This window comes from Schistocerca piceifrons, chromosome 1 (genome assembly GCF_021461385.2).
Source record: "Schistocerca piceifrons isolate TAMUIC-IGC-003096 chromosome 1, iqSchPice1.1, whole genome shotgun sequence".
In the NCBI taxonomy this organism is placed as follows: domain Eukaryota; kingdom Metazoa; phylum Arthropoda; class Insecta; order Orthoptera; family Acrididae; genus Schistocerca; species Schistocerca piceifrons.
The window spans coordinates 1,112,085,452-1,112,112,272 of record NC_060138.1 but is presented as its reverse complement, the minus strand read 5'-3'; the positions used below and the strand labels follow the sequence as shown (position 1 = coordinate 1,112,112,272).

Here is a 26,821-nt window from a genome sequence, read left to right as displayed (position 1 = left end):
GGAGGAAACAGCCGTTACCTTAAACATGAAAACTGCACTCCCCTTTTTCGACAAAATTAGAAATACTAGTAAGCCGCAGAAAACAGACATCCGCTGAGTATACAGTATGTGCAACTTGCTAGCCGCCATCCATCGATCAGCCATTTGCCAATAGTATTCTAACATTACTTCCGAAGCATGGTGCTTCCAATGACAAAGACCGTACCGTTCAAACAAAGCTGTCTCTACCCACCTCCTGGTTGGTTTGTTAGTTTTTCGCATCAGTAATAACTTATCTGTGGGCAATATATCAATTCTGATGCAAGCATTTGACCACGAAACTACACTTTAAGCTTACCGCTACCTCAGTACATTAAGTCTAACATAGAACCGTCCACAACGCTCTTTACCACAGGGAACTCAAGCTCTGAAGTACAACTGAACATTCGAGTACTGAATAGACAGAGGCTCAGTTAGACAGGCAAGAGGTCCTAAGGCAGTCTTACATTACCTGAATGTATTATTACAGGTAGCTGAATGAGCTGTATACGAATTCGCCTCCCAGAATTTGTATTTCGTAAGCGCTCACACATCTCACAACACATACGACGTGACTGAATACTCTGTTTGACATCGTTCTGTTGTGTATTGTGAAAATAGTACGGCCGAAGGTTAGATATCGTTATTATCAGATGAGAGAAAACGAGACAGTGTCTTTTTGCTAAGCTTGAGACGCAATCACAAAATCTTTCAGTTCTCAGACTAAAATGCATTTGACGAGAAGATCCGCCTATCTGATTTTTCACATACGCCTTCTCGAATAACACCGACTATTTTCTCTGCCTAAATGTTTGCATTTTTGGTTCCAGAGTGTATGTGAAGAGCAGCGCACTTTGAAACGACTGGACCTATAAATAACCGGTCCTATCCATTCCAAACAGGTTTATCTGCCTCCAGACAGGCAGCGGTGAGTCACTGTGCGAACGCTCGTGCCACGAGGTTGACTCGGCCGCTGTCACAGGCAAGCACTCTCCGCACACACGCCGAGCGTCAGACTGGTTACCCCACCGACACACAGACCCCTTCATCCTCAGCTGTTTCTTCTGGGTGGCAGATGGAATGCGGATACTGTTTGGTGCACATGCGTCCAAAAATATACATCCGCCACACGTCTAGAATGCTTCGGAGAATCGTGATAGATACAGTTTGATTTAAATTAAGTGGCATTTGATGTTTAAGGTGCAAAGTTGGTACGGGTACACCCACAAGATGTAACACTTTAAAGCGTCTAGCTCGTCCGTAAATCACACAGAAAATGCGAAATTTACGTACGGTATAGAGGCTACAGAGTCTCTAAGAACGTAAAAACTTTTATCTTAATTTTAGTCTGGACCACAGCTGCGTTAATTTTTTGGAAATTGGTGGAATTTTCCAGTCCTGGAAAGAGCTCTAATGTCTTCACATCTCGGAAACTATGGACTTTACTGAAATACTACTATTTCTCTCTTTTGCTACCAAAGTACATCTAGTCGGTAACAGATCTTTTCAAAGTTGTGTATCAACTTGCGTCTGTCATATTTAAGTTTCGGAAAACGATGTATTTTTAGAATTTTGTTAATATTTACATGGTAGCAACTAGGAAATTTAAAGTGTGCACCTCCTACAAAATCAAGCAAGAATTCTGAACTTGACATACGGTACAGGTTTATGACAACGTCAAGCAAGATTCTATCATTGATAGAAATCAGAAACAGTCGATATTTCATGCGCCCTGAAAACTTTCCTCCTCTGCGAAGAGGAAGTGGAACCACAGCGAGACCCGACACTGTCACGCTTCCAATGATATACGGTATTTACTGATGGCTGAAGCAGTCCCAGTCCACTAGCAAAATGGTTCAAATGGCTCTGAGCACTATGGGACTTAACAGCTGTGGTCATCAGTCCCCTAGAACTTAGAACTACTTAAACCTAACGAACCTAAGGACATCACACACATCCATGCCCGAGGCAGGATTCGAACCTGCGCCCGTAGCAGTCGCGCGGTTCCGGACTGCGCGCCTAGAACCGCGAGACCACCGCGGCCGGCAGTCCACTAGCAGTCGAGTGCCATCGAATGCCTCTATTTAACTTAGCTTTGTCAGAGTTGCTTTGCTACGCTGGGTAGGCCTTTGAGTACTTTCAAATATCAGTGACGCACAACCCGGAAGTACCGTATGTCAGTCGTTAACTGGGAAAAAAACATTCTCTAAGGAGAGAACGAGTCAATTAGAAGAAATTTGTCTATGTTTCGGAGAATCGGCTTGAGCGACACTTCCCGATGTTTAAAACGGTAACTTCTGCTGCACGGACGAAATAACGGCCAAGTAGCACAAAGGGGTGATACACACTCTGAGGACGTTAAGAAAGCCTTTGCAAATGGTTGTAAAGAGCGTATAGATAGCACACTGTAATCATTCACACAGCATATTTCGTAAAACAAAACATAAAGGGTACCAATCACGCACGTGAAATTAGTCAGGTCATACGTCGACAGGCAGAAGCACATATATATATATATTGGCCACGACGTCTTGGTAGATGATTGTTGCAGTGTCTGTGTGTTTATGGGTTGCATTTTTTCATATGACTTGTCAAGCCAATGGCAGCAATTATCACAAGTGTATCTGGCTGCTGAGGCAGGAGCAGTGGTAGCATTGCTAAGCTTTTTCTACCTTAATCTGTCAAACAAGCCTTCATCGTGCTTCGACATTCCAGATGATACATCATCACGCCACTCTGGTCTCATGCTACCCCGTGCCTCTCATCTGTTTGTGTCGATTCCAAAGCTCTCCATATCTCGTTTACAGGAGTCCTTGAACCTCGATACAGGGCGTCCTACAGGTCTTTTGGCTATAGAGATCTCTCCAAGCATCACCTCACGTGGTAATCTGTCAGGATCCATACGGTGGACGTGTCCCAGCCAGCGGAGTCGTCTTTGCTTCAAGATAGCTGAAATACTGTTGCAGTTTTAGATACCACTGCTTCGTTTGTCACTCGGTCCTTCCACGTTGCTCCGAGGATGGATCTCAGGCATCGCATGTGGAAAGCATTAAGGCGACGTCCTTGTTTGGCGTAGGTAGTCCATGTTTCCGATGCATACAAAAGGATGCTGAGGACGCAAGTTTGATATACAAGAATTTTGGTGGTCAAAGAGAGTTTGTTGTTTTTCCAAGCAACTACTGAATACGAAATGTGTGGGAATTGACGCGCCAAGTGAAGGACGGTTTCACTGCGCCCTTTATGCCATCCCCTGAGGCCTTTTTCTGCGGATTGTGAGCGGCGGTATATGTGTAATTCTTGCCTCGGCCACACAGAAGAAAACCGCGTGATATCAACCCTGGGTATCGTCGTCCTGACCTCCGTCGCAGAAGCGTCAAAACAAGGTGTGAAATGTAAGAGAGGGGGTTTGATGACCTTCGCGTCGTGTGACAAGTTCACGGAGCTGTGTATCAATGTGACACCTCACACGAACTTCTGAGCTGTGGCCTCTTTTCGCACGTGTCGAGGCCCCGCTGTTTGGAGCGTCGCCGAGCCCAAGGATAAAGCCACAGGACGGCACGTCTTTGCTTCATTACAGAGGAAGGCTGTAGGCATCTCCGAACAAAATTACAAACACCTGCACTGCAACAAAAGACAATTACAGGATCTCGAAAACGGTATCCTTTAATTCTGTCGCACACTGTATATTTCTAGAATCTTTGTTTAACACTTGTGTTCGAAACATTGCAAGTAGAGATAATTGGCGTCCATCTTCAGGTGACAGCCATCCTAGGTTTGTGAGCATCTCCACCATTCGTGCCAGCCTTCTTTGTATGCCTTCGGCACCCTCTGTTAAATTTGGTACAAGTCTTTCATTCTTCAGTAATATTCTAATATGGCGTTCACAGGTATTTTGCAAGCAGTCTCCTATGTGGAATGACTGCACCATCCCAGTATTCTGCCAACAAGCCATAACCCATCACACTTTTGTCGGAGCTTGTGTGACCATTCTATTTCATATCCGTACAAATTGTCACAATGAGGCACACTGTGACTCACTAATGTTGTAATCGTAAGATATAACTGTTGTTTGTTCACCGACTTGCACAATTTTACATTTTATACATTTAAAGCAAATTACCATTCTTTGCATTACTTTGGGTAAACTCTTATGAAGATCCTACTGAATATTTGTGCAGCTTTTCTACTAAAAGTACTTCATCAGAGGAAACTGCATCATCCAGAAAATATATGATTTTGCTTTTAATACTGCCTGCCAGGTCACTAACACAAACCACGAACACTGACGGTCTCTATACACATCCCTCGGGCACACCAGAAGTTACTTCTACATCTGCTGACGACTCTCCGTCCGGTGTTCAGTACATTGTCAGTACTCTCACTGTTTGAAATCAGAAGCAAATACTTGTGAGCAATAGGCAATAAATATTATTTGCACAAATAAAATTCTCGGTACCTCAGTGTGTCACGAGCTTGGAATGTATGCCACTGTTAAAAATCTGGCAGCTCTGCTGAAACCAACAGGATACAGTTTGTTACATTTGTTGACAAAAATTAACTATGAGAGCTAGCGAGACAGATTAACACTGAGACAGGAGTGAACTTCTTTGTGAGTTAAGGATCAAATGTAGAAAACTTGAAGAACATTTTTAGTATGGTGACTGGAAACGGGAATAAATCACGTTTGTTACAAGTTGTCACTAACAAGTTTGTACACAAATGATAAGTGGATATCTAGAAATATATGATGAGCACACAGAAGTTGGAACATCGTAGGAACAATCTGGCCTGTGATAAGTAGTAAGAAAGAGTAACTAGAAAAACAAAATAGTAGTTATTTATTCATCAGTAATCAGACAATAACTCTCAGAGAAGTAACTAAAATATTTTTCAAATCCACAATGTGTGTCCCACCTCCCTCTACACCTTAGCTGGTTATAAAACAAAGCAACCCAATTAGCCTGCAGCTACTATCTAATTTCAATGGGACCAAGAGAGTGGCCATCTGTGTGTGAACTGTGCTTTTGTGATTGTGTATGTTTTTTCTACGTCAGGAGAAGGCCTTTCGTCCAAAGTCTTAAATGTATAGCATTTTTTTGTTGCACCTGCCTGTGACCCGATGTCTCCTCTATATAGTGAGCAGCAATCTATATTTTTCATAACACCATTGTTATTTCTGAAAAGGAGGTATTTGTTAACACCTAATACAAATCAAAGTTTTAGGAAGTCTTTTTTGAAGGTATTTGTCTGGAGGGTAGCCATGTACAGAGGTTGAAGGTGAATGATAACCAGTTCAGACAAGAGGAGAATAGAAGTTTTTAAATGTAATGCTACAAAAGATGCTGAACCTAGAAGGATAGAGTGAAAAGCAATGAAGAATACTGGATTGAATCAGGAAAACTTGGCACAGCTAGACTAAAAGAAAGTATTAGGCCTAGTTGACAACTGAGCGAGGTGGCGCAGTGGTTAGCACACTGGACTCGCATTCGGGAGGACGACGGTTCAAACCCGTCTCCGGCCATCCTGATTTAGGTTTTCCGTGATTTCCCTAAATCGCTTCAGGCAAATGCCGGGATGGTTCCTTTGAAAGGGCACGGCTGATTTCCTTCCCCATCTTTCCCTCACCCGAGCTTGTGCTCCGTCTCTAATGACCTCGTTGTCGACGGGACGTTAAACACTAATATCCTCCTCCTCCTAGTTGACAGAACACATCCTTAGACATCAAGAAATAGTGACTCTGGTACTGTAGTTAATAGTGGGGAGTTAAATTGTAGAGAGAGACCACAGCATGAAAACAATGACGAAGTTGAAATTCACGTGGGTTGCAGCAGTTATTCAGAGGTGAAGAAGCTTGCACAGGATATAGTGTGGACAGCTGCATCAAACCAGTGTTCTAACTGAAGATGGTGACTACAACAACAGCAGCAGCAGCGTTAAACATGTTACAGTTTGTAGCATCCACACACTAGTAGGTACAATACTAATTTTGTATTAAAGAAACTGTTGCCACATCAACAGTTTGTAAAGACTTGTGCTGCTTCGAACTGCTATAAATACTTTTCAAAACCCTTATTTACATTGGAATAAAATTAATTGAACTCTCCTCCGTAAATACTAAGGATTTTTAATTTTTTTTTTTTTTTTACAATGATGACAGACCATGTTCACTCAAACTGTTCAAAGAGTTCACTATTTCACTAAAAAGTCAAATATTTTTTGTACTGACAGCAATGATTTTGTCACAAAGACTGTAAACAACAGAAATATATTACCAGTATTAATAGAAGACTGACACTATGTAAGAATTTACGACAGTTGTTTCGTAAGTTTGGTAAATTTCCATGAAAGAATGGAACATTTTTTGTTGCACTACACGGTTTGCAAGTTCAATTATTCCAATGATCGTATAAAGAATTTCAACCACATACAGCGAACAGTTCATTGTTGACAGGCGTCTGAATTGGACGTGTGTTGACTGCGATTGAAAACGGAGAAAACTAAGTTTTGTGCTGTAAACATTTTCATTTAAATGGTTGGATGGCTGCAACAGCATTTACCTTGGGATTAAATGAATTTCAACATGGTAAGACAAGCACCAAAGATGAAGCGAACTCCAGCCGTCCAGCTGTGATCAACATAAAGGGAACCATTCACAAAATCCATGATACGGTAATGCAAGACCGTCGAATAAAAATTCGTGATACTACTTACACTGTAGATATCTCAACTAAGTGAATGCATAACATCCTGCACGGAGAATTAACTATGAGGTAGCTATGTGTGAGGTGGGTGATGCAATTGCTCACAGTTGACCAAATGTGTTCCTGGCACAGCATTTCAACACAATGCTTGGCGATTTTTAATAACAATCTGCAAGTCTTTTTGGGACAATTTGTTCCGGTTGATAAAACCTGGAGCCATCATTACTCACCGGAGTCAAAACAATGGATAAAGCTGGTGAAAGTAAACTGAAGAAGGCGAAGACCATTTTTATCAGCTGGTAAGGTGATTCCCTCTTTCTTCCGATTCCCAAGGAGTAATCCCCATATATTGCTTGGAAAAAGGAAGAACCATAACCGGGTCCTATTATGCTTCATTGCTGGACCATTTGAATTACGTGTTGGGTGAAAAAAACACCAAGGTTGGCATGCAAAGAAGTGCTCTTTCACCAGGATAATGAACCATTCCACACATTAACGGTGACAATGGTAAAAGTGCATAAATTGGGTTCTGAATTGGTTCATCACCCATCCTATTCACCAGACTTTGGCCTAAATGACTTCTTACTGTTTCCTAACTTGGGGGAAACTTTGACTTGCTGGGAAGGAATTTTAATCAAATGAGAAAGTGCTAGTTGTAGTCAACGAGAGGATCGCTGAACCGAGTGTACGTCAATCAAGCGAGACCTCTTTATCAGACTTATCACACCACCCGCATAAAAACAAATTAAGATCAAAGAATTTTAACTTGCAAAAATTGATTCCCCAATAATCTGCACACTTTGCAACACTTGTGGCTTTACAAAACTGCATTCAAGCTCAGTTTAAAAAATAATGTGAAATAGCAGCTTGTTAGCCACTCCTACAATTTATCAGAATATTTGGACTCATTAATTTGAATTTCAGTTGCCTCTAAAAGTACGCATTAAATAAGTTTTGACTTTCCAGTATATAGGCACCTGATAGTACACTGTGTAACATTATGCAAAACATGGATGTACAGATGAAACCAGATTTATAGAAATTGATATGTGTGAATGAATAGATAAAAAAAATTTTAAACAGCGAGACAGTCAAGGTAACTAGGTAGCTTATACATTCCACGAGATCTAAAAAGCATACCATGACATAAACTGGTCCCACAAGAGGTCTAATTTGAAACAATATTTCTCAATAACGACATTACTATGGTTTAACAGCCATGACATCAATAGAGCTGACGACTGAGTTTCTCACAAAAGAATGATAGAACTAACAAAGTCCAGGCTCAATATTAATTCCTTGAAAATAATTAGTACTTACAACATTCATTTGTCATTGACTTAATTGTCTTCTAGAATCACATGTAATTGAAACGCAAAAATACAAATGTCCATCCCCATACCGATGAGAACTCTGCCACGTAAAGACAATGACAAATTTTATATCTGGGAATCAGTAAGTCCCAGCTGCAGTCTTTCAAGTCATGTTTGCGAGACTGGTGAACAACTTAAGAGACAAAATTAAACAGTTTAATAAAAAATAACTTAACTATCCTGCACAGAGGAAAATTGTAGCTGATACACTTATCCATGCTACCCTGTAACAGTGGTGAAGTACAATGACACATCTAGTGTTGGATTAATGGCAAATATTGAAAATATTCAAAGCAGAGGAACTGTGACTGACCTTTTGCACTGCGACAAGTGGGTTCCAGAAATTTTAAAAAATATGATTCGCTATCACTTGAAGGAAACTAGGAGTTATTTTCAAAATCTTTTAACAATTTATTATGAAACTTTTTTTCTTGACTATTCCAGAAATACCCAGAAGCTCTTTCCACAGCACTGTTGTAGCGACTGTAAAGTTAGGATCAGTATAAATGAAAACATGCATTTACTTGCAGGTGCCCAAGAGCGTTCTGTTGAGATTCCTCCAACTTTGCAGTAGGTCATGTTATTCAATGGAATGCATCTCTGTTACTGTTAATTAGTTGGTGTGGCCTGTGGTAACTAACAATAATTATTAGAAACAACATGACATTTTCTACTCATAAAAGCAGTAAAACAGATTTTTTCCCTAATAAAGTACAACAAGAAATCCTAATTAACACGAGACAAATTTCAGCTACTGGCAAATTCATTTTTCAGTCCTGTAAAGCCTGAGATCTTAAGAAAAACTATCATGTGACACCCCAATCTGAATTGAATTAATGACAGAAAGTAAACAGCAGTGCCAAGTTAGAATTTTTCATCAATAAAGACGTTGTCCTGAACTCCACAGGTGTATAGTCTGGATGTGCACAGTTATTCTGGATTGGTATGAGTATAGAACATCAGTTCAGATATGGGATACTATACAGGCACAAACCACAATAGAACTTTAAATACCGTGGCATTCCCTTCGGCAAACCATGGTATATGTCCCAGGAAAAAATCTATAAATTTATCAGGAAACATCCCTTTCATTTATTCAAAATAAAACTAGAAACAAAAATTGACGAATAGCTATGACAGACAACTAGCATTAACTTACTAGAAAAAGGAAATTGAGACACAAACACACACACTTAAATGTACAAATTAGATAAGCTTCCATAGTTTCTTTTCTTTTCTTTTTTTTTTTTTTTAATTTCTTCAATGGAATGAAGAACAAGTAATATAATAGGATGAAAAGTAACTCCAAACTGTGGATTAACAGTGCATCAGGTGTGGGGGTGGGGTGGGGTGGGGTATGGGTTTGGGCGGGGATTGGGGATGGGGTGCGAGAGGGGAGGGAGAGAGGGAAACAGGTGGGGCGGGGGTAGGGGGGGGTGTGGGGGGAGATGGCAAGCAACCGCTCACTAAAGGCCCAGGTTCAAATCCCAGAATGCCCCTTATAATAAACTGTAGGTGTCCATAAAGTTTGAAGATGCAAGCCTGGCTCATAATGAATAAATAAATAGAAAAGAAGTTACAGACAAGCGTTTAATCTGAAATACTGATAACTGTTATTTGGATTCCAATATTTGTCTGTCTCCTGATAAATCAATTCCTTGCATCCTTCATCTACAATTCAGAATTTTCAGAGGATTTTTTTTCTCTAACTTACCCTGTCCTATTTTCTCATTTCAGAAATTCAGTGATCTATATTTTTAGCTTTGTGTTTCTGTTGGGTGAGTGCCAGTTGTTCCCACTTCCAATGGTTGGCAAGTACGTGTTCCTTTTCTCTCAAATTTCAGTACATGTCCTTTTCATACCAATTATTAATAAACGTTTACTTCTTATAAAATGCTGCAATACCATAGCTTTTTTTTACACGCAACGAATTAATATACAGGGTATTCATGAGGGTCGATCAATATTCGGTGACATGACAGGCACATCCGTGGATACTTCAGAGTTATGAGCATTTTTTATCTTAGATTCCATGAAACAAGCTCCTTGCGTTCCATATTCTGAAAGGTGATAGTGGGGGGGGGGGGGGGGGGAATGTAAAGTGTCCAGTAAACAAGTGGTCTTTCACAGTGGGAAAGATGAACAATTGCTCATGGCTGTTAAGGTATGCATTTTATAGCCCATGTTTACTGGACTTTTTTTCTAGATATGACACACAATACCACCGATCAAAATATGGAAAGCAACGAGGTTGCTATAGTCGAGATTTGTTTCACAGTATCGAAAAAGAAGAAGTGCTCATAGTGGTTAAGGTATGCACCTTAAGGCCCATGTTTACTAGATTGTTTTGCTATGAATGATTGTTCCTGTCATATACCTGAATGTTGACCATTCCTCCTAGGACACCTTGTACATGCTGAGAGAAAAAAATACCCTGGATGTGCCTCTATCTTTCCCCATTACCAAAGAGGATTAACAGATGGGAGATAAAGTTCAAAGAGGAACAGTGCACCAAAAGACTGGATAAAATCTTTTTTTAAAAAATGCTAAGTGTTATGCTTCAGGAAAAAAAAAAGAAAAACTGGACAAGTGTAAGTTGGACTCACACTCTGAGCATTCTTAATTATGTATGTAGATAATAACAATAGTTTCGTGTGGCTCAATGGCACGGTGTAAGTCTTTCTATTGGATGTCACTTTGGCGACTTGCACATGGCAAACCTACCCCAGCTACCCGACCGGGGAAAGAGGACTACAATTTAATGTGGAATCTGGACCACATGGTATTTCCAGCAACTCCTCACACTGTTCAGCAATGAAGGCCAGATTAAAACGAAGACTAAAAAAAAAAAATCCACATTATGACAGAGATTCAATCCCATGACCTCTTGATTTCCAGGAACGCACCTCACTGCTACACCAATGGGCCTGATGCCTATACAGATGTTTCATCTACAGGTTTTGATGAGTGAGTATGCGAGTATCAAAATGTGTGACATATATGGCCATAACTTTCAATTGCATTGACTTACAAGCTTAAATTATTTACACCTCCAAGGGACTGTAGACCTTAGTATTTGACACAAATTTCAACTTTATACCAACACCCAATCCTGAGAAAATCTTTCAATTGCAGTGACTTAGAAGCTTAAATTTTTTACTCCACCAAGGGACCATAGATGCCAATATATGGCATAAATTTCAACTTGATACCCATACCCATCACTAAGAAAATGGGGGTTGAAGTTAGGATGAACAGCAAGGTGATCCTATAAGGGTTCCATTTTTACTAAATGAGGTACAGAACCCTGAAAAGGACTGAGTGCAAAATACAGAAGACCTATTTTGCAAGACAAATCAATGTCAATATTATTACTTCTCACATAGGAAGAGGGTAACAACTTCATAAAATTACAATAATATAAACTTACACACTTTCATTTTTCCCAGGAATTATCCATCAATGTAATACAAGGTGAGTCACTTTCTACTATTGCGGTACACACTGTATCCTCTGTCAAATAACAAGAGGTATATTATGGAATGTAAATTTATGTGTAAGTCTAACAAAATTTAAAATGTCTTTCTCCGCCACACCAACAATATCCTCAACTGTCTCATGACATACTTCAAATGTAAAACAGAGGAAATCCTATATGCATTAAACAGAAACACAAGATACACATGAGTAGTTACTTATGTAAAATGTAGGATGAACCATCATTCTCAGAAACACCTTAACAACTTGCTGAAAACCTGCCAATGCAAAATACCTGAAAATATACAGTGCATTTAGAGGGGTTTGACAAAAATATAGAAACACTGCAAGAAATGCATGTTTGAACATAAATGCAGATGCTAGCCGAAGCTGCAGGTTGCAGTACTTCACCACGAACAGCACTTCTGTAATTTCCTCAATACATTGTAAGTGTCAGTCACTGTCAGAAGACTGTTTTGTGTAGATGTGAAAGCATTATTTTGGAACTAAGGGAATTCCGACATGAGGCCAAAGGAGCCGAAGTGTTCTGGGCTCTCAAGACGTGCCATATCAAAGACTTATACCACGTACAGGAAAAAGCTTTGAAACATCGTCCACTGCATCACAACGTGGACGAAAGTGTGTGTTGAGTGATTGTGACGTATGGTCATCGAAGAAGCTTGTGACAAAAAATAACATGACGACAGCTCCAAAGCCACTCCGAACTGAATGTCACAATCGCGAACCTGGCCAGTACCGAAATGCGGGAGGAATTCCATAAGCAGGCAATTGCTGAGTGAGGTGAAATTCCCATGCTACTCATCAGTGACACAAAAGCCCGTAACAGGAAAACGTAGTGCCGAAGCCATAAAACCTGGACTATGGAGCAATGGAAGAAAGGCATCTGGTCAGATGCATCTTGTTTCACATTGTTTCCAAATTCTGACTAAGTTTATGTCCCACAACGGAAATGTGGCCAGGGTTCGGTGATGATTTGGGCAGCCATATAGTAGTATTCTGTGGGCTCAATGGTTACCCTGTAAGGTCGCATTGCTGCCAGTGATTATGTGACCCTTTTTTCTGATCAGGTCCATTCCACGGTGCAAATGTTTGTTCCCCAACAGCGAAGCTGTGTTCCATGGTGACAGGGCCGCCGTTCACACAGCTCTCCTAGTCCAGGATTGGTTTTGTGAGCACAGGACTGAATTTTCACATCTCCACTAGCTAGCTGATCTCAAATCAAGCCTTTGTGGCCTACTTTGAAGAGAAGGGCAAGTGGTCACCATAGACCTCCATCATTGTTAACTGAAATTGCCACTATTTTGCAAGAAGAATGGTATACGACTCCCTTAAAAACCACACATGACCTGTATTTATCCATTCTGAGATAATTGGAATATGTTTTGAGTGCCAACAGATTTCCTATACCATATTAGGCATGGTAATGAGTCGTGTTTCTAGAATTCCCATTATTTTTCCCATCCTCTGTATTCCAACGAACATTAACGAATCCAGCTGGTGATTTGGCAGTGGAAAAATGTTACCAGCAATGAATGTGTGTGATTAACATGGTATACCATAATGAGAATCTCACAAATGTTAGCAGACATACTTAAAGACCATGTTGAAAGGTTGTAGTTTCAAGTAAATTCCTAGAGATTATAATTACAAAGCACTTCCACTGGAACGATCACACTGAAAATGTTTTTTTCAAAGAGGAACCAAAGCAAAGATATAGATTATCTTTCATTGGCAGAATGCTCAGAAGACACAACAAACCTACTAAACAGACTGCCTACACAACACTTGTCCATTCTATTAAGGAGTATTGCTACTTGCTGTGGGATCCTTACCAGATAGAAATAACAGAGGAGTCCAAAACAGTTCACAGAAGGGAAATTCATTTTGTATTATTGTGGAACAGGAGAGAGTGTCAAGGATATGATAAGGAAGTTGGAGTGTGAACCATTAAAACAAATTCTTTCATGAAATTGCAGTCATCAACTTTCTCCTCCAAATGCTAAAATGTTTTGTTGACTCCCACCCACACACACAGAAATGACCGTATTGAAATATTTGGATGTTCGTTTTTTTCTACATCCTATTCGAGAGTGAAGAGCTGAGAAATAGTCTGCCAAACAATGAAATGTGAATTGGGGAGTAGCCGTACAGAAGTAAATACTGCCTTACAGGCTTAGTCAAAATGAGATACAACATAGGTGAGTTTGTTCCACCTGTAGCACCATCCATATAGCCTTTCACTTTAAGGATCCCATAATGAAGGAGAACCATAATGAAAGACTATCAACAATATGGAACTAGTGAAGGGACACCTTAAAGAAATTAATGAGCTGCAATAAACTAATTTAATATGCTGTGTTAATAATTATAACTGTCTTTAAATGTAAGTTGTGTTTGCATGGGCTATTATGAAAACTTTAAAATTGTGTAGTAGAGCTGCTGCTTTGTCTGTTGTACTTAGCAAAGGACATGAAAGGAAGTGAGAGAGCATCGTAGCCTGTCCCCCACATTATTCTATTTGCACATTAAGTAAGCTGTGAAAGAAACAAAAGAAAAATTTGGAGAGCAAATTCAAGTTAAGGGAACGGAAATAAAACCTTCGAGGTATGCAAATGAGACTGTACTTCAGTGAGAGATGGCAAAGGGCTTCAAAGATCAGTTGAACAAAATGGATAGCAACTTGAAAAAGAGGTAGTGACATGAATATCAACAAAAGTATAAGAAGGATAATGGAATGTAGTATAGTTAAATCAGGCAATGCTAAGGGTATTAGATTAAGAAATGAGAGCCTATAAATGGTAGATTATTTTTGTAATTTGTGCAGCAAAATAACTGAGGGAAAGGAGGGGGGGGGGGTGGGGGGGAAGCACTAGCAAGAGCAGGAAATGCCTTTCTGAAAGAAAGACATTTTGTAACATCGAATGTAAATGTAATTTTTTTGGAGTGTAGCCTTGTATGCAAGTGAAATGTGGACCATAAACAGTGCAGACAAGAAGATCACTTGGTGGGTCAGCTGATTCAGGGGAGGAGACAAAACAGCAAGGCCATTGGTCCCATCGGTTTAGGTAAGGAAGGATGGGGAAAGAAGTTGGCCTTACCCTTTCAAAGGCACCATCTCAGTATTTGCCTGAAATGATTTAGGGAAGTCACAGAAAACCTAAACCAGGATGGCCGAACATGGGTTTTAACCATCATCCTGACGGTGTGCTTACCACTGTGCCACATCACACGGTACACAAGAAGAGACCAGAAGTTCTGAAATGTGATTCAGGAGAAAGCTGAAGATTACATGGGTAGACTGGGTAACTAATGAGGCGGTACAGAATAGAACAGGGGATAAAACAAATTCATGGCACAACTTGACCAAAAGAAGGAATCGATCAGTTGATAGCATACACATTAAGGCATCAAGGAAAGGGCAATATGGGGATGGAGGGAAGTGTATGTGTGTGGTTTCGGGTTGTAGAGGGGAAGCCAAGACAAGAATACAGTAAATGGATGAAAGTTGCAATAGTTTTTCGGAGATGAAGAGGCTTGGTGCAGGCATAACAACAACAACAACAACAGTTGCTGTTCATGTACTTATACCTGCTTGTTAGTATTTACATGACTCAATCAATAAATAGGCTACTGATGACTATCTGCTATCTACACGTCATATGAATAGACATGTTTAAAATGAACATTCTTACCTGACTCCTTATGTGCAAGAAGTTCCCAAAACACAGTCTACACGATAAGACAATTTTAAATCCACGATAGACTGTAACAATATTGAAAAGGACAGTTGCTACTTACCATATAGTGAAGGTGCTGAGTCACAGATAGGCACAAAAAAAATAACTATCAGAAAATGAGATTTTGGCCAACAAGGGCTTAATTGAAAATTGAGAAATTAGACCATTAGACCACTCACATTCCTCATGCAAACACAACTCACTCAATGTGATCACGCGTGTGCGAGTTGTGTTTTTCAGTGTGTGTGTGTGTGTGTGTGTGTGTGTGTGTGTGTGTGTGTGTGTGTATTTTTGACATAGGACTTGCTGACCAAAAGCTCACTTTCCGACAATCTTCTTGTTGTACCCATTTGCGACTCAGCATCTCCGCTATATGGTGAGTAGCAACTATCCTTTTCACAGTATTGTAATAAGACAATTTGTAGAAGTTGTACGTACGGTTAGTAGCAATGTTTTAATTGGCTTTAGACTGCAGAAATTCTTAGTTTCTTACTTTACACCTGTCAGAAGCCTGTGACAGAATGTTGTACTGCACTCTGAGCCCTAAAAAATCAGGCAAAATCAGCTTGGAATTAATTTTTGGCCTTTAGCGTGTCTTTAAAAACCGTGTTCCATCAATAACTAATTTTTATTACTGGTCAAAAATTTCATGAAGGGTAGATGTAAGGGGATGCGATGTAAGATTCTAAACAAATTAATAGCAATATATATTTTGAAATGTAGTGGAATTAATCATTGTCAGGGACTACACTGAAATGTAAGAATGTATTAAAACTTATTGCTGTACAGACTTGAAATATGTAAAAGGTACTAGAACTGGTAAAAAATGATACTACTAACTTCAGAGATCTGTGTAATCTATTCTATATAGATGAGTGACATGTAACACCTATGTGATGTACCAGTAGGTAAAGAGAGGGTGTTAAAAAATAAAACTACTAATTTGGCCTCACAAGAACACCGCTTTTTACTGCCAATTAAAACTGAAACTCTTAATGTTATACTACTATTCACAATTAAATAGCTGTGAATGGTGCCCATGCCAAAGCAAATGTCACTACTAATACGAAATATCTGTTCCGGATGAGGCAATAGTAAGTAACAGAGTGTCTCGGCATAGCTTATGGTGATCTTCCTCCTATGGTAGCTACTTCTCTAGCAGTTCCTACATATCTGATGATCATTCAGCAGCATAAAGAAGTCAAAACATTCCAAATATCAGTGCTGCTTGCCACCTTCAGATTTTCTAAAGCATATAAATTATGGAGATATGTTCCATTTTTGAACTGAATGAATGTTTTTGTGAAAAACAAACTGCCTTTCATTCAGTTGCAAAGACATCTGAAGCAACCAAGGAATGACAGAAAATGGAAAAAATGACACATATAAATTATTTGAAAACTGAAATGAAAGTATCCGAATTCAAGTGGTACACATTTTATGACTAACAGTGCAGCAACTACAGACCTGTTGAAAAACTGTAGGATGACTTAGTAGAGCTACATGAAACTTTTAAATTCATGACATCTTGCTCTGTAAAGTTGTCATTCAGGATTATTCCTCTCTTGCAGACAGGCACAAAGGAAGATTAATGAGATTAGGGTCTCCTGTACAGTCAACGTGTTTTTAAATAATGACACACATTTTTGTAAGTGGGCAGCTCTGCAATTTGCATTTTGTTATATATCACTGTGACTTCTCAGATATTTGCTCAGAGCAAAAACCCTAGAGTATGAGAAAAGAAAGTGGCACAACAAAGAATATAACTGTAGATGACTCTTTTTTAGAATCTACACTTCATTTGCTCCAATAGCAACTGTCACGAATTTTCAGTAACCCCTCCCCCTCCATCACATACACATCATGATCCTTTCAAAATATAAAAACAAATTCTTTTGGAAAAGAGTGAGTATTTTCATCTGTGGTTAATATTCATAAATGTTTTTATCAACGGTGCAATTAGAGCAAACATAAAAAGATACTTCTGTAGTTGCATTCTATAGCTAGCAGCAAAAGGAATAAAACAATGTAGCACAAAGCAGTATAACACCTAACACTTAATTTTTTTTACAAAAAGAAGACAAAAACAATACTCGAAGACGAATGAATATTAGACCCCCCTCCCTCCCCCCAGTCGATGGTACACCAATAAATGACCAGACAAATATTAGGGACCAAACATTATTTATTAAATAAATTTTTTTTAATGTAAAAAAAAAACTTTTAATGCCTACATCACAATTTTCCTGTCACACAGTATAGTAGCTAGTTTTGGTAACTATCTACAACCATCTTCAGATCTCTAAACAAATGGAGGAAAACCAGACTAATAAAATTTTGAACAATCAAGTAAGATATAAAAAAAACTTTATAAAAGGTGACCAAAAATTATAATGGGGAGCCAATTCTAATAAGAAGGGTGAACATTTAACAAATCCATGTAACAGTGTAAAAGAAAATATGTTCAAGCTCTTAACATAACACACAATTCACAACATAAAAAAAGGTTGTGAATATGCACTGGAAAGTGTCATTAGCTGTAGCCACTCGATGTCACACATTTGTAAATACCAAAACAATGACAGTATGTAGTTTAAAAACATCACCGTGATCAAGCCAGGTTGTAGACTCGCTGAAAGAATTTTGTAAGAGAAATCGGGTCAACAGAAGCGTCCGATCCCACGCGTCGGCTTTGACCCGTGACGTAAGGGTGTTGTCGTGTGTGACGTCATGACGGCGCGGAGTTTGGTTTGAGTGTGGCTGTCTCCAGTTCTATTTTATCTTATTTTATTTACTTTTCTGATCTGTTCGTTCTATCTCGTGAGTTTTTTTTAATTTAAAAACACTTATTACTTATTTTAATTATCTGTTTCCTCCAATTTCTGTTTTAGTTTATTATATTTATCTTTCTGATCTGTTCGATCTATCCATCCCTTGAGATTTTTTTTTTAAAAAGACAAAAAACACTAATCAGCTACTGAAGCATCTTTATCTTCTATAGGTTGCAGGGGTTACGACCCCTGGGGAGGTGGGTGGGTATTCATGCATGGCTGTCTTCACTTACACGTTGTAGCTACGCAAGGCGCTTAAATTTGTTTATATTTAGTTTGCCCCCACCCAAAACACCCCATTTCCCGCACTTGTTGCGTTAGTGTCATTAGGCTTCTTGTGGAAAGTGTGTGTGTTTGTTTTTGTTTCCGCCATATTTGTGACGTCATGAGTCAAAGCAGACGGGCGGGATCGGACGCTTCCGTATTTCCGAGAAATCTTAATACAGCATCCCTGCCTTGTAATTTTAACTTCATACCTTTATTACCTATATTGTTTTAAATACATACTGTCATTACCTTAGCATTTATGAATGCAAGACACTGGATGACTACAGTTAATGATGCTTTTCAATGCATATTCATAGCTTCTTTTTTACATTTTGAATGGTATGTTATCTTATTAGCATTACCATACTTTGTACTGCTTTGTTAAAGGGATCTGTCAATTGATCACTTTTAGTATTAGGATTGTTTCCCCATTACATTCTTTGCTCACCTTTACAACTTACTTGTACAAAATTTTCTTAGGCTTCTTTTCCTCAATTTGTTTACAGGTCTAAAGATAGTTGCAGGTAGCAACTGGAGCCAGTTATCAAACTTTAACAAGAACAGGAAAATTGCAGTCAAGGCAGCAAATAATTTTTATTTAAAAACATTTATTTAATAAACCACATTAACAGTGCTGTCTCCTCCATCACAAGGTCTGGCTTCACTAGAATGTTATTTAAACCAACAAAACATATAGTAGATAAATAGAAACTCATCTAGGTATTATTATAAAATCAGTATCACATAAACCAGGCAACATATCCACCCACAATCAGCCACCACAGTACCATAGTAAAGTAATAACGAGACACAGGCTAAGTGGATCTATACGTCAAGAAAACAAAAATACATTCCATGTCAGTGAAATATGGGGTACTAAAACACCTTTGTGTAGAAGAACTTTAGAAATGATGTGGGGAAACAAAAAAATATGACTAACTAATCTTGGCAAACAAATTTATAACAGAAACCATATTGATACAGTGATCACTGAATATGCTTTAAAATATGACAGAGTACAAGCTTGGAATGGACAAGGACAGGGAAGAAAATGCACTTAAAACTTTTCGAAAAAGCTATCTAGGGATCTCTCTTAGCTGATGCAAGCAAACTTTGAGGACCTAGATCTTTTATGTACAACTCTGGCCTAGAACACTGCCTTTAATAGAATATTTAAACCCTTCTGAAGAGATTTAAAACCTGAAAATTATGATCACATTGTCATCAATGGTGACTTGCAAAACACGTTGATCATGGAGCATTAACAACAATCCAGAATCACTTATTTTGCAGGAATTAATGAAACCGAAGAAAAGCAACAAAATTTTTGATATTCTGAATTACAGAAAAAGGTAAGGTACTGGGTGCATATGGTAGATGACAAATGGAATACACATGTGTAACATTCATGTGAAGAAAGTAAGTTGAGTGAAAATGCAAGTGAATGAAGGTAGTAAATATCTACTATCTATATACTAGGTCAGAAGTGAGACAAGAATATATGTATACACATACCTAATACAAAAGTTCACAATCATTAACTTTCAGAATTTTGAAATACTGGCCAGGTGGGTTGGTTTTCCACTTGCCCTGTCCTGTCTCCCTTGAACCTTGTTAAAGTTCCAGGGCCTCCAAACCATTACATCTTTTTCTAGCAAAAGGAATTTTGGATCAAAGTAACATTGGAGCTTAACACCTCACTACTGATGAGGTAGTCAAAAACAGAGTTCACACACAGATAGAATAATGATAAAGGAAACCAGTTATATGTTTTACAAGAAACCACCACTGCAATCACATTTTTTATGAGATTTAAAACTTTACGGGAAGTTAATTCTGGATGATTGGACAAGGATTTGAACACTGCTGCAACTGAAAAAAAGACTCCAGTGTTAAAAAGAATTCGGGGTTTGAAACCTAGTAACCAGTAAGCACTTTTAAGTCTATCAATCTATGCTGCATTTAGACTACTTTTTATCATCATTCATAGTTACAGTAAGTTATTTATATGTGAGGTGTTATTTCTGTTTCTACATTATGAACAAAACCTACATGTATACTTCACCCTGAAATGATTTCCTGTGCCTGCGTACTTCATTTCTGAATAGGACTATCACACTTCTGGTTAAGAAGTTTTTATTGCTTGCAACCTGTGAGCACTTTTTACTGTCAGCCCAGTTTTGAATTATTATTATTATTATTATTATTATTTACATGGCTGCATGTTCAGAGACCGTGAATAGTTACAATTCAAAGAAAACAGCCCTCGTTAAAAAATAGTGACCGAGGGCTGTTTTCTTTCAATTGCCAGTTCTGAATCTTATTTTGTCAATCAAAGTTCTATTATTCACACTCAATTTATAGAGTTAAACACTACTCAGCCTTTTATAGCATAGTAATGAAATTACCATCCACTTTTGTTCTACTGAGTACTGTACACTTCTTCAACAGAAGTTTCAAAGAGTTTGAAATTGTGCCACTCTCACTCAATGATTGCTACAGCTACTGAGACAAAAATATTTACAATCATATATTGGAGTGACAAAGATCATGAGACATTGCACCATAAAAAAAAAACAGCCTGTCAACACTTTTTTTCTTTTCCTTACTGGATAATTATTTTAGCAACAGCTTGTTTTCTTGAAGAATTTTTCTATTTCTGTAATGATTAAGAAATTCAGTTGGCACACTCTTACATAATTTGTTTTGATAACAATGTAAGTTTTTATTACTTTATGCACAATTTGAACTGTGTGTTCTCTTTGGCTTTGTGGACAAAATTCATAGCATGGAAACTACCTACGCCAATATGAAAATAACAGAACTATAAACCTTTTGCCACATTCAGGGGTGGTTTAATGACAGGCTCCGGTGAGTCAATGTGTACTTTATGCCAACGATAGAAATACTGACTAGACTGTATATAAAATTTCTGCAACTGCTGCATGACTTCAGGATGCCACTAATAAACTGTACAATTAACAGTTAAAATTTTAGACTGTTACATTAACCACAGGTGTGCACAGCATAGCATCCCATACACACAAGACAAATCTGAATGAAAATGGTTGTCAATACACAGGATTCCATGAAACATAACATAGATGAACATCACTAATATGTGAAAGCCTACTGGGCAATTTGTAGCCTCTTACATCATAAAGAGGGAAGAGAATTGAAGGGATAAATGCTAATTCATTCAAAAAGAATCAGTGTTTACACTACAGTAAAAATTTAGGTTCAATGATGCTGTGTAACAAAGAAAATTGTATACACATACAACATAGCAGATAATTTTCACAGTACAATGACAATATTCCTAAGCAACTTATATCTGTTACCGTAGGCCCTATTTGTGTCACAGTCAATAATATTAAAGTAGCACGAATAGTCACAGCACTGTTTAAATCTCTAACAAACAAAAACCATCTGCATTAATCTTCTCCAGAATGTGTATGGAATTTATGAGGTCAGTCCCATGACTGACACAGTAGAATGTTTCTGTTTAGGCCAACACGACAAACATCTTCACCCAGAAAATAACAACATTCAATGTAAGACACAAACTTTAGAAATATAGAAATTATATGGATGTGATCACAAAACAGGTCTTAAGCACTTATGCCTAATCTCAAATGCCATTTTCATTCTCATAAAAAACAAAACTTAGCACAAACTAACAAGCAACGGCAGAAGAAACAGCAGCAGAATAGAAAAATAAAAGGAGCTTACCTTTCTTGGTCCTCAACTGGGGCAATGGCAGTCTGCTTCTCCTCGGCATTTTTTCCAATCTCATGGGACTCAGTTTTGGCAGCATTAATTTCTGGCTGGGAAATTTGGTTTTCAGCAGGATTACTGACAATACCAATCACTGTACCTGAGTTTGGATCCACCACATTTGGTAAATTTGAAGCCACACTTATATTTGTTGCACCAACACCACTTGCAGAGACTTGATGTTGCAGCACTGGATTAACTGGAGTCCTAGCAGTTGTGACAGTGACAGGTTGTGGATTTGCATACGATTGCACTGGTGTAGCACTATTTGAATACATCTGCTGTGCTGGTCCAGTAATAGTGGACATAGGAACAGATGTTTGCACAGGAATCATAGGCTGCTGCCTCATAACACTGGCTGGCTGCTGTCCCTGCTGCTGTTGTGGTGGAGGTGGTTGCTGAGGCAGTGGCTGCTGCTGTTGTGATGTTGGTTGCTGAGGCGGCTGCTGTTGTTGCGGCTGCTGTATGCTATGCACTTGTTGCTGCACAGGTTGCAAATTTGAGCTGTGTACTGGTGGCTGTTGCTGTGGAGTTATTTGCTGATTAATAATTTGCTGCTGGTGGATCTGAGGAATATGTTGCTGATTAGGTGGCATCTGTTGCTGTTGCACTGGTACTTGTGGCTGTAATGGTATTTGCTGTTGTGGCTGCAGCTGAGGCTGCGGTGAGACAGGAATATGCTGTTGAACTTGATCCTGTGGTGGTGGGATTTGTGAATTCACTATCTGAATCGGTGGAAGATGTGCCTTCTGTGAAATCACTGGAGCAGACATTGGAACACTGTTTGATACTTGCTGTGTAGCAGACGGCTGAGATAAAGGAATGGTTTGTGGCTGTTGCTGACCTTGAACTGGCACTTTCGTCTGACTGGCAGCTGAAGTCTGGATGATACTTGGCTGTGACACAACTGACGGAGGCTGTGAAACAACATTAACTCCTTGCTGAACTTGGCCCATTGTGATTACTCCTTGCTGAGTGGCCTGAGCAGACACACCTTGTGGTGGTGGGGTATAATACGTGGCTTGCATTTGCTGCTGCTGCTGCTGTTGTGGCGGTTGTTGCTGAACTATTATCTGTTGCGGAAGACCTTGTTGAACAGTTATCAAGCCAGTAGGAACCTGCTGTTGCTGCTGCACTGGTTGTGTAGGTGGTGGTATGTATGCTGCTTGTGAAATCTGCTGCTGCGAAGAGGCTGGTGGCAGGGACTGATGGTACATTTGCTGATTTGCAGTTATATTTTGAGGCTGGTGCACCTGTTGTCCTGCTGGCAAGTTCTGCTGCTGATGAATATATTGGGAATTGGCAGTAGACATTACCTGTTGAAACTGTTGTGGAGGTAAACTCTGGTGCTGAGCAGACTGTTGATGTTGACCAGGTATTACATTATGCTGCATAGGGACCTGTGACATGCTCTGGGTGTGATGCATGGGAACATTCTGGGCTGGTACCTGTGCTGGATGCTGTTGTTGTAGCTGTTGTTGAGCTATCACTGACATCTGATGCTGCAACATCGGTGGCTGTTGCTGTGGCTGTTGTTGCTGCAAATTTTGCTGTGGAACCTGTGTAATAAGTGTGTTATTTTGCTGACTTGTTGCCACATATGGCTGTTGCAGTGTTTGTCCAGGAGAAAGAGAGATGTTTACACTCTGGCCTGGTGTAAAGTTCCCAGTAGTTCCTTGTTGTGTCATATAACCAGCTGGTGGCGGCTGCTGCTGCTCGTTAACAAATACAGATTTCGAAGAATCCTGGCTTGTTATACCTTGACTGTCTATGCTGCGAACAATGAGACCATCTGTAATCACAACTCCACTATCAGTTCCATACTTTACAGAGCTGGTATTTGTTTCACCATCCACATTTTTAACAACGTTTATGATAGCCTGTTGCGAATTTTGTTGATTCTGCGACATCGTATGGTCCAAATAATCCATACACATCCACCTGCCCCTCTTAAAGGGTACAGTGCTTTCAATTTTAACCACCTTAAAACGTTCGTTCCTACTAGCTGGAGCGTGGACGTCCCTCATTTCTGTTTCTTGCTTGTTTACACTATTGGAATTGCTGACAGCAATTGTGGAATCAGTGGCACCAGCCTTTACGTCACCTGTTGTATTAGCAGCGGCGTTAGATGCTGGTACACTACCGTTATTCGAAGTTGCACTGCCGGCTTCGTTAGCGACAATAGCAAGTCCGTATTGTGAACTCGTAGGAATAACAGGAGCCGATCCCAGAGATGCTGCAGTGGCGTTGAAAAATACGTCTTCTTTGGAAAAGGTGTCTTCCGAAAAACTTGGAGTTTCGTTTTCTATGTCAGTGATTCTGGAATTATCTACGACGTCGGACGTGTCATCCGTGTGAGATTCATCCAAATCGTCAGCTGAATCTTCGCCTCCGTCTGCACTTATACTAGGCAAAACTGTGACACTCGTTATTTGAAACGCTGGTGTTTTCTTTCTCTGACTCGGTGTTGTGACAGGAGATGCTGCTGATGTGGTTAGATTTTTATCGACGTCACTGTTGATACGTGTCAACACGCTGTTAACTTTTGCTTTCTCACCTGCCTTTGGCGATTTTTGACTTAAATTATCAGCCATGTTAGGCTGTCGAAAACGGGCCACCTCCCGAACACAGTGAGATTTGAGGAGTTGTACTCCTCAAACCGTCATCTACACCAGTAAACACAAGGAAAACCATAATCCATGACACTTAAAAGTCGGGCCACGGGAAACATAAGCTCCAAAATCAATGTTTATACGAACAAAAAATACCGACAAGTCACACACTTCATAACACACTGCAACAGACCCGATTCAACATGGCCACTATCCACAGCGAACCATGGGTAGGGTTGTACAAAATAACAGGCGTCGATAATAGCTACGCTATCGAGAGGAACGGCAGCGATAATCGATACCCACGTTCCGGTGTCTGCAGCTGCGACAGTCGCTTTTCGGTCGTCATTTGTCCTCAACAGCTTCGATAGACTGGAAACACCGTGTATTGCAATTGCGCGATATTAGAAATTTCACGCCATGTAAACAAACTTTGTTTATCTGTGTGAGGTATGACTGTGTGTGTGTGTGTGTGTGTGTGTGTGTGTGTGTGTGTGTGTGAGCAATAGAAAAGGAGAGAGACTGGAAACCGAAGTCAATGTGAACAGGTACATATCTACGATTAAAGCGGAAATACGCGAATCTGTTTGCTTGACATGAATGCAAAAAAAGTTTCATTCTTTTCACAGTATGTTACACGTTATGACAATGCTCACCCGTTCGTTCTTTGTGTTCCTTATTAACACAGGAGAAAACAGGATTGCGCTATACGTTAGGCTGCCTTTGTTTGAGCACAAACGTATGCTAAGGCACAAGAAAATGGACTTTAGCGCAACGGAGATGTCAAAATCATTTTGTATTCAGCTACATTTAGTTTAGTACAGAAATTTCGTTTACTGTTCATGCTGCTTTTGTAACACTGTTTTCGAGTTTCCTGCCTCCTACATAAAACAAAATATCAAAAACCATGTGAACTGACACTATGATTTCATGCTTTAACTCTTTCATAAATTGTTCAAATGTTGAAGGATTGGCTCAGTGTTTTACTCATTGGTCAAATTAGCATATAATTTACAAATGAGCATGTTTTGCTCTGTGGATATTCTCATGATCTGTTCTTCACAAGGTAGGGAATCAATTTACTGTACAAAATTTCCTAAGGCCTGGCACTTGCACCGAGTGAGGTGGCGCAGTCTTTTTAGAACTCTGGACTCGCATTCGGGAGGACGATGGTTCAAACCCGCGTACAGCCACCCAGATTTAGGTTTTTCGTGATTTCCCTAAATAGCTGCAGACAAATGCCGCGATGGTTCCTTTGAAAGAGCACGACCCGTTTCCCTCCCCATCCTCGACACAATCCGAGCTTGTGCTCCGTCTCTACAGACCTCGACGTCGACGGGACGTTAAACCCACTCTTCCTTCCTTCCTGGAAGTTGCAGTTGTCATCACTACAAGCGACCGATGATCTATCGGTGACTGTGTTTAATTGCTGAGTTGCTTTAACACTTGAGCCCTACATTATTTTTATCTACTCATTTTTTACGCTAATGCTCCACATCATTTTTAACTAATTTTTACCGTTTCAAGGGGTTTACATCAGCAAAAGTATTCAATTGACATACGTCCTAAACTAAGTAACGGCCTCTAACAAGTTTTAGATTTACTTGCTTACCGATACATCTATGGAAGGTGACAGAACCAGGAGCAATTCTGGAACGTCACTTTCGTACAAGACAGCTGAAGAACGTGCGGACAACATATGTACAGAATGCACGTAACAATGGTCACTTGTGCTTTTTTTGCATTTTGCTAATTTTGACTCAAGGGCAAGTAATTTTTGAGCAAAATGATGAAAAACCTCGTCTGGCAGACGCCTGAAGACGGGCGCCATCTATCCGGCGAAAACTTACCAAGTTTCAAGATCCAGTATTACCTTAGTAATTTACGAATATTCTACAGCCTTCTATGTGTGATCACCGTAGTGGTTGGGAAGACAAAATTACAAAGCTCATAGAGCCAATGAAACGATCACTCTTCCAGCGCTCGATGCGCAAACGAAACCGGAGA

The 26,821-nt window shown here is 39.5% G+C and overlaps 1 protein-coding gene across 1 annotated transcript in view; it reads right to left on the bottom strand.

Annotated features, from left to right (window-relative positions):
• LOC124777035 (mediator of RNA polymerase II transcription subunit 15) overlaps nt 1–25,017 on the bottom strand; it is a 521,147-nt gene extending 496,130 nt beyond the window's left edge. Inside the window, exon 1 of the mRNA XM_047252301.1 lies at nt 22,158–25,017. Within this exon, the coding sequence (XP_047108257.1) occupies nt 22,158–24,796 (2,639 nt within the window). The 5' untranslated portion in view covers nt 24,797–25,017. The remainder of the gene's footprint in view (nt 1–22,157) is intronic.
• Between the last annotated feature and the right edge of the window lie 1,804 nt (nt 25,018–26,821).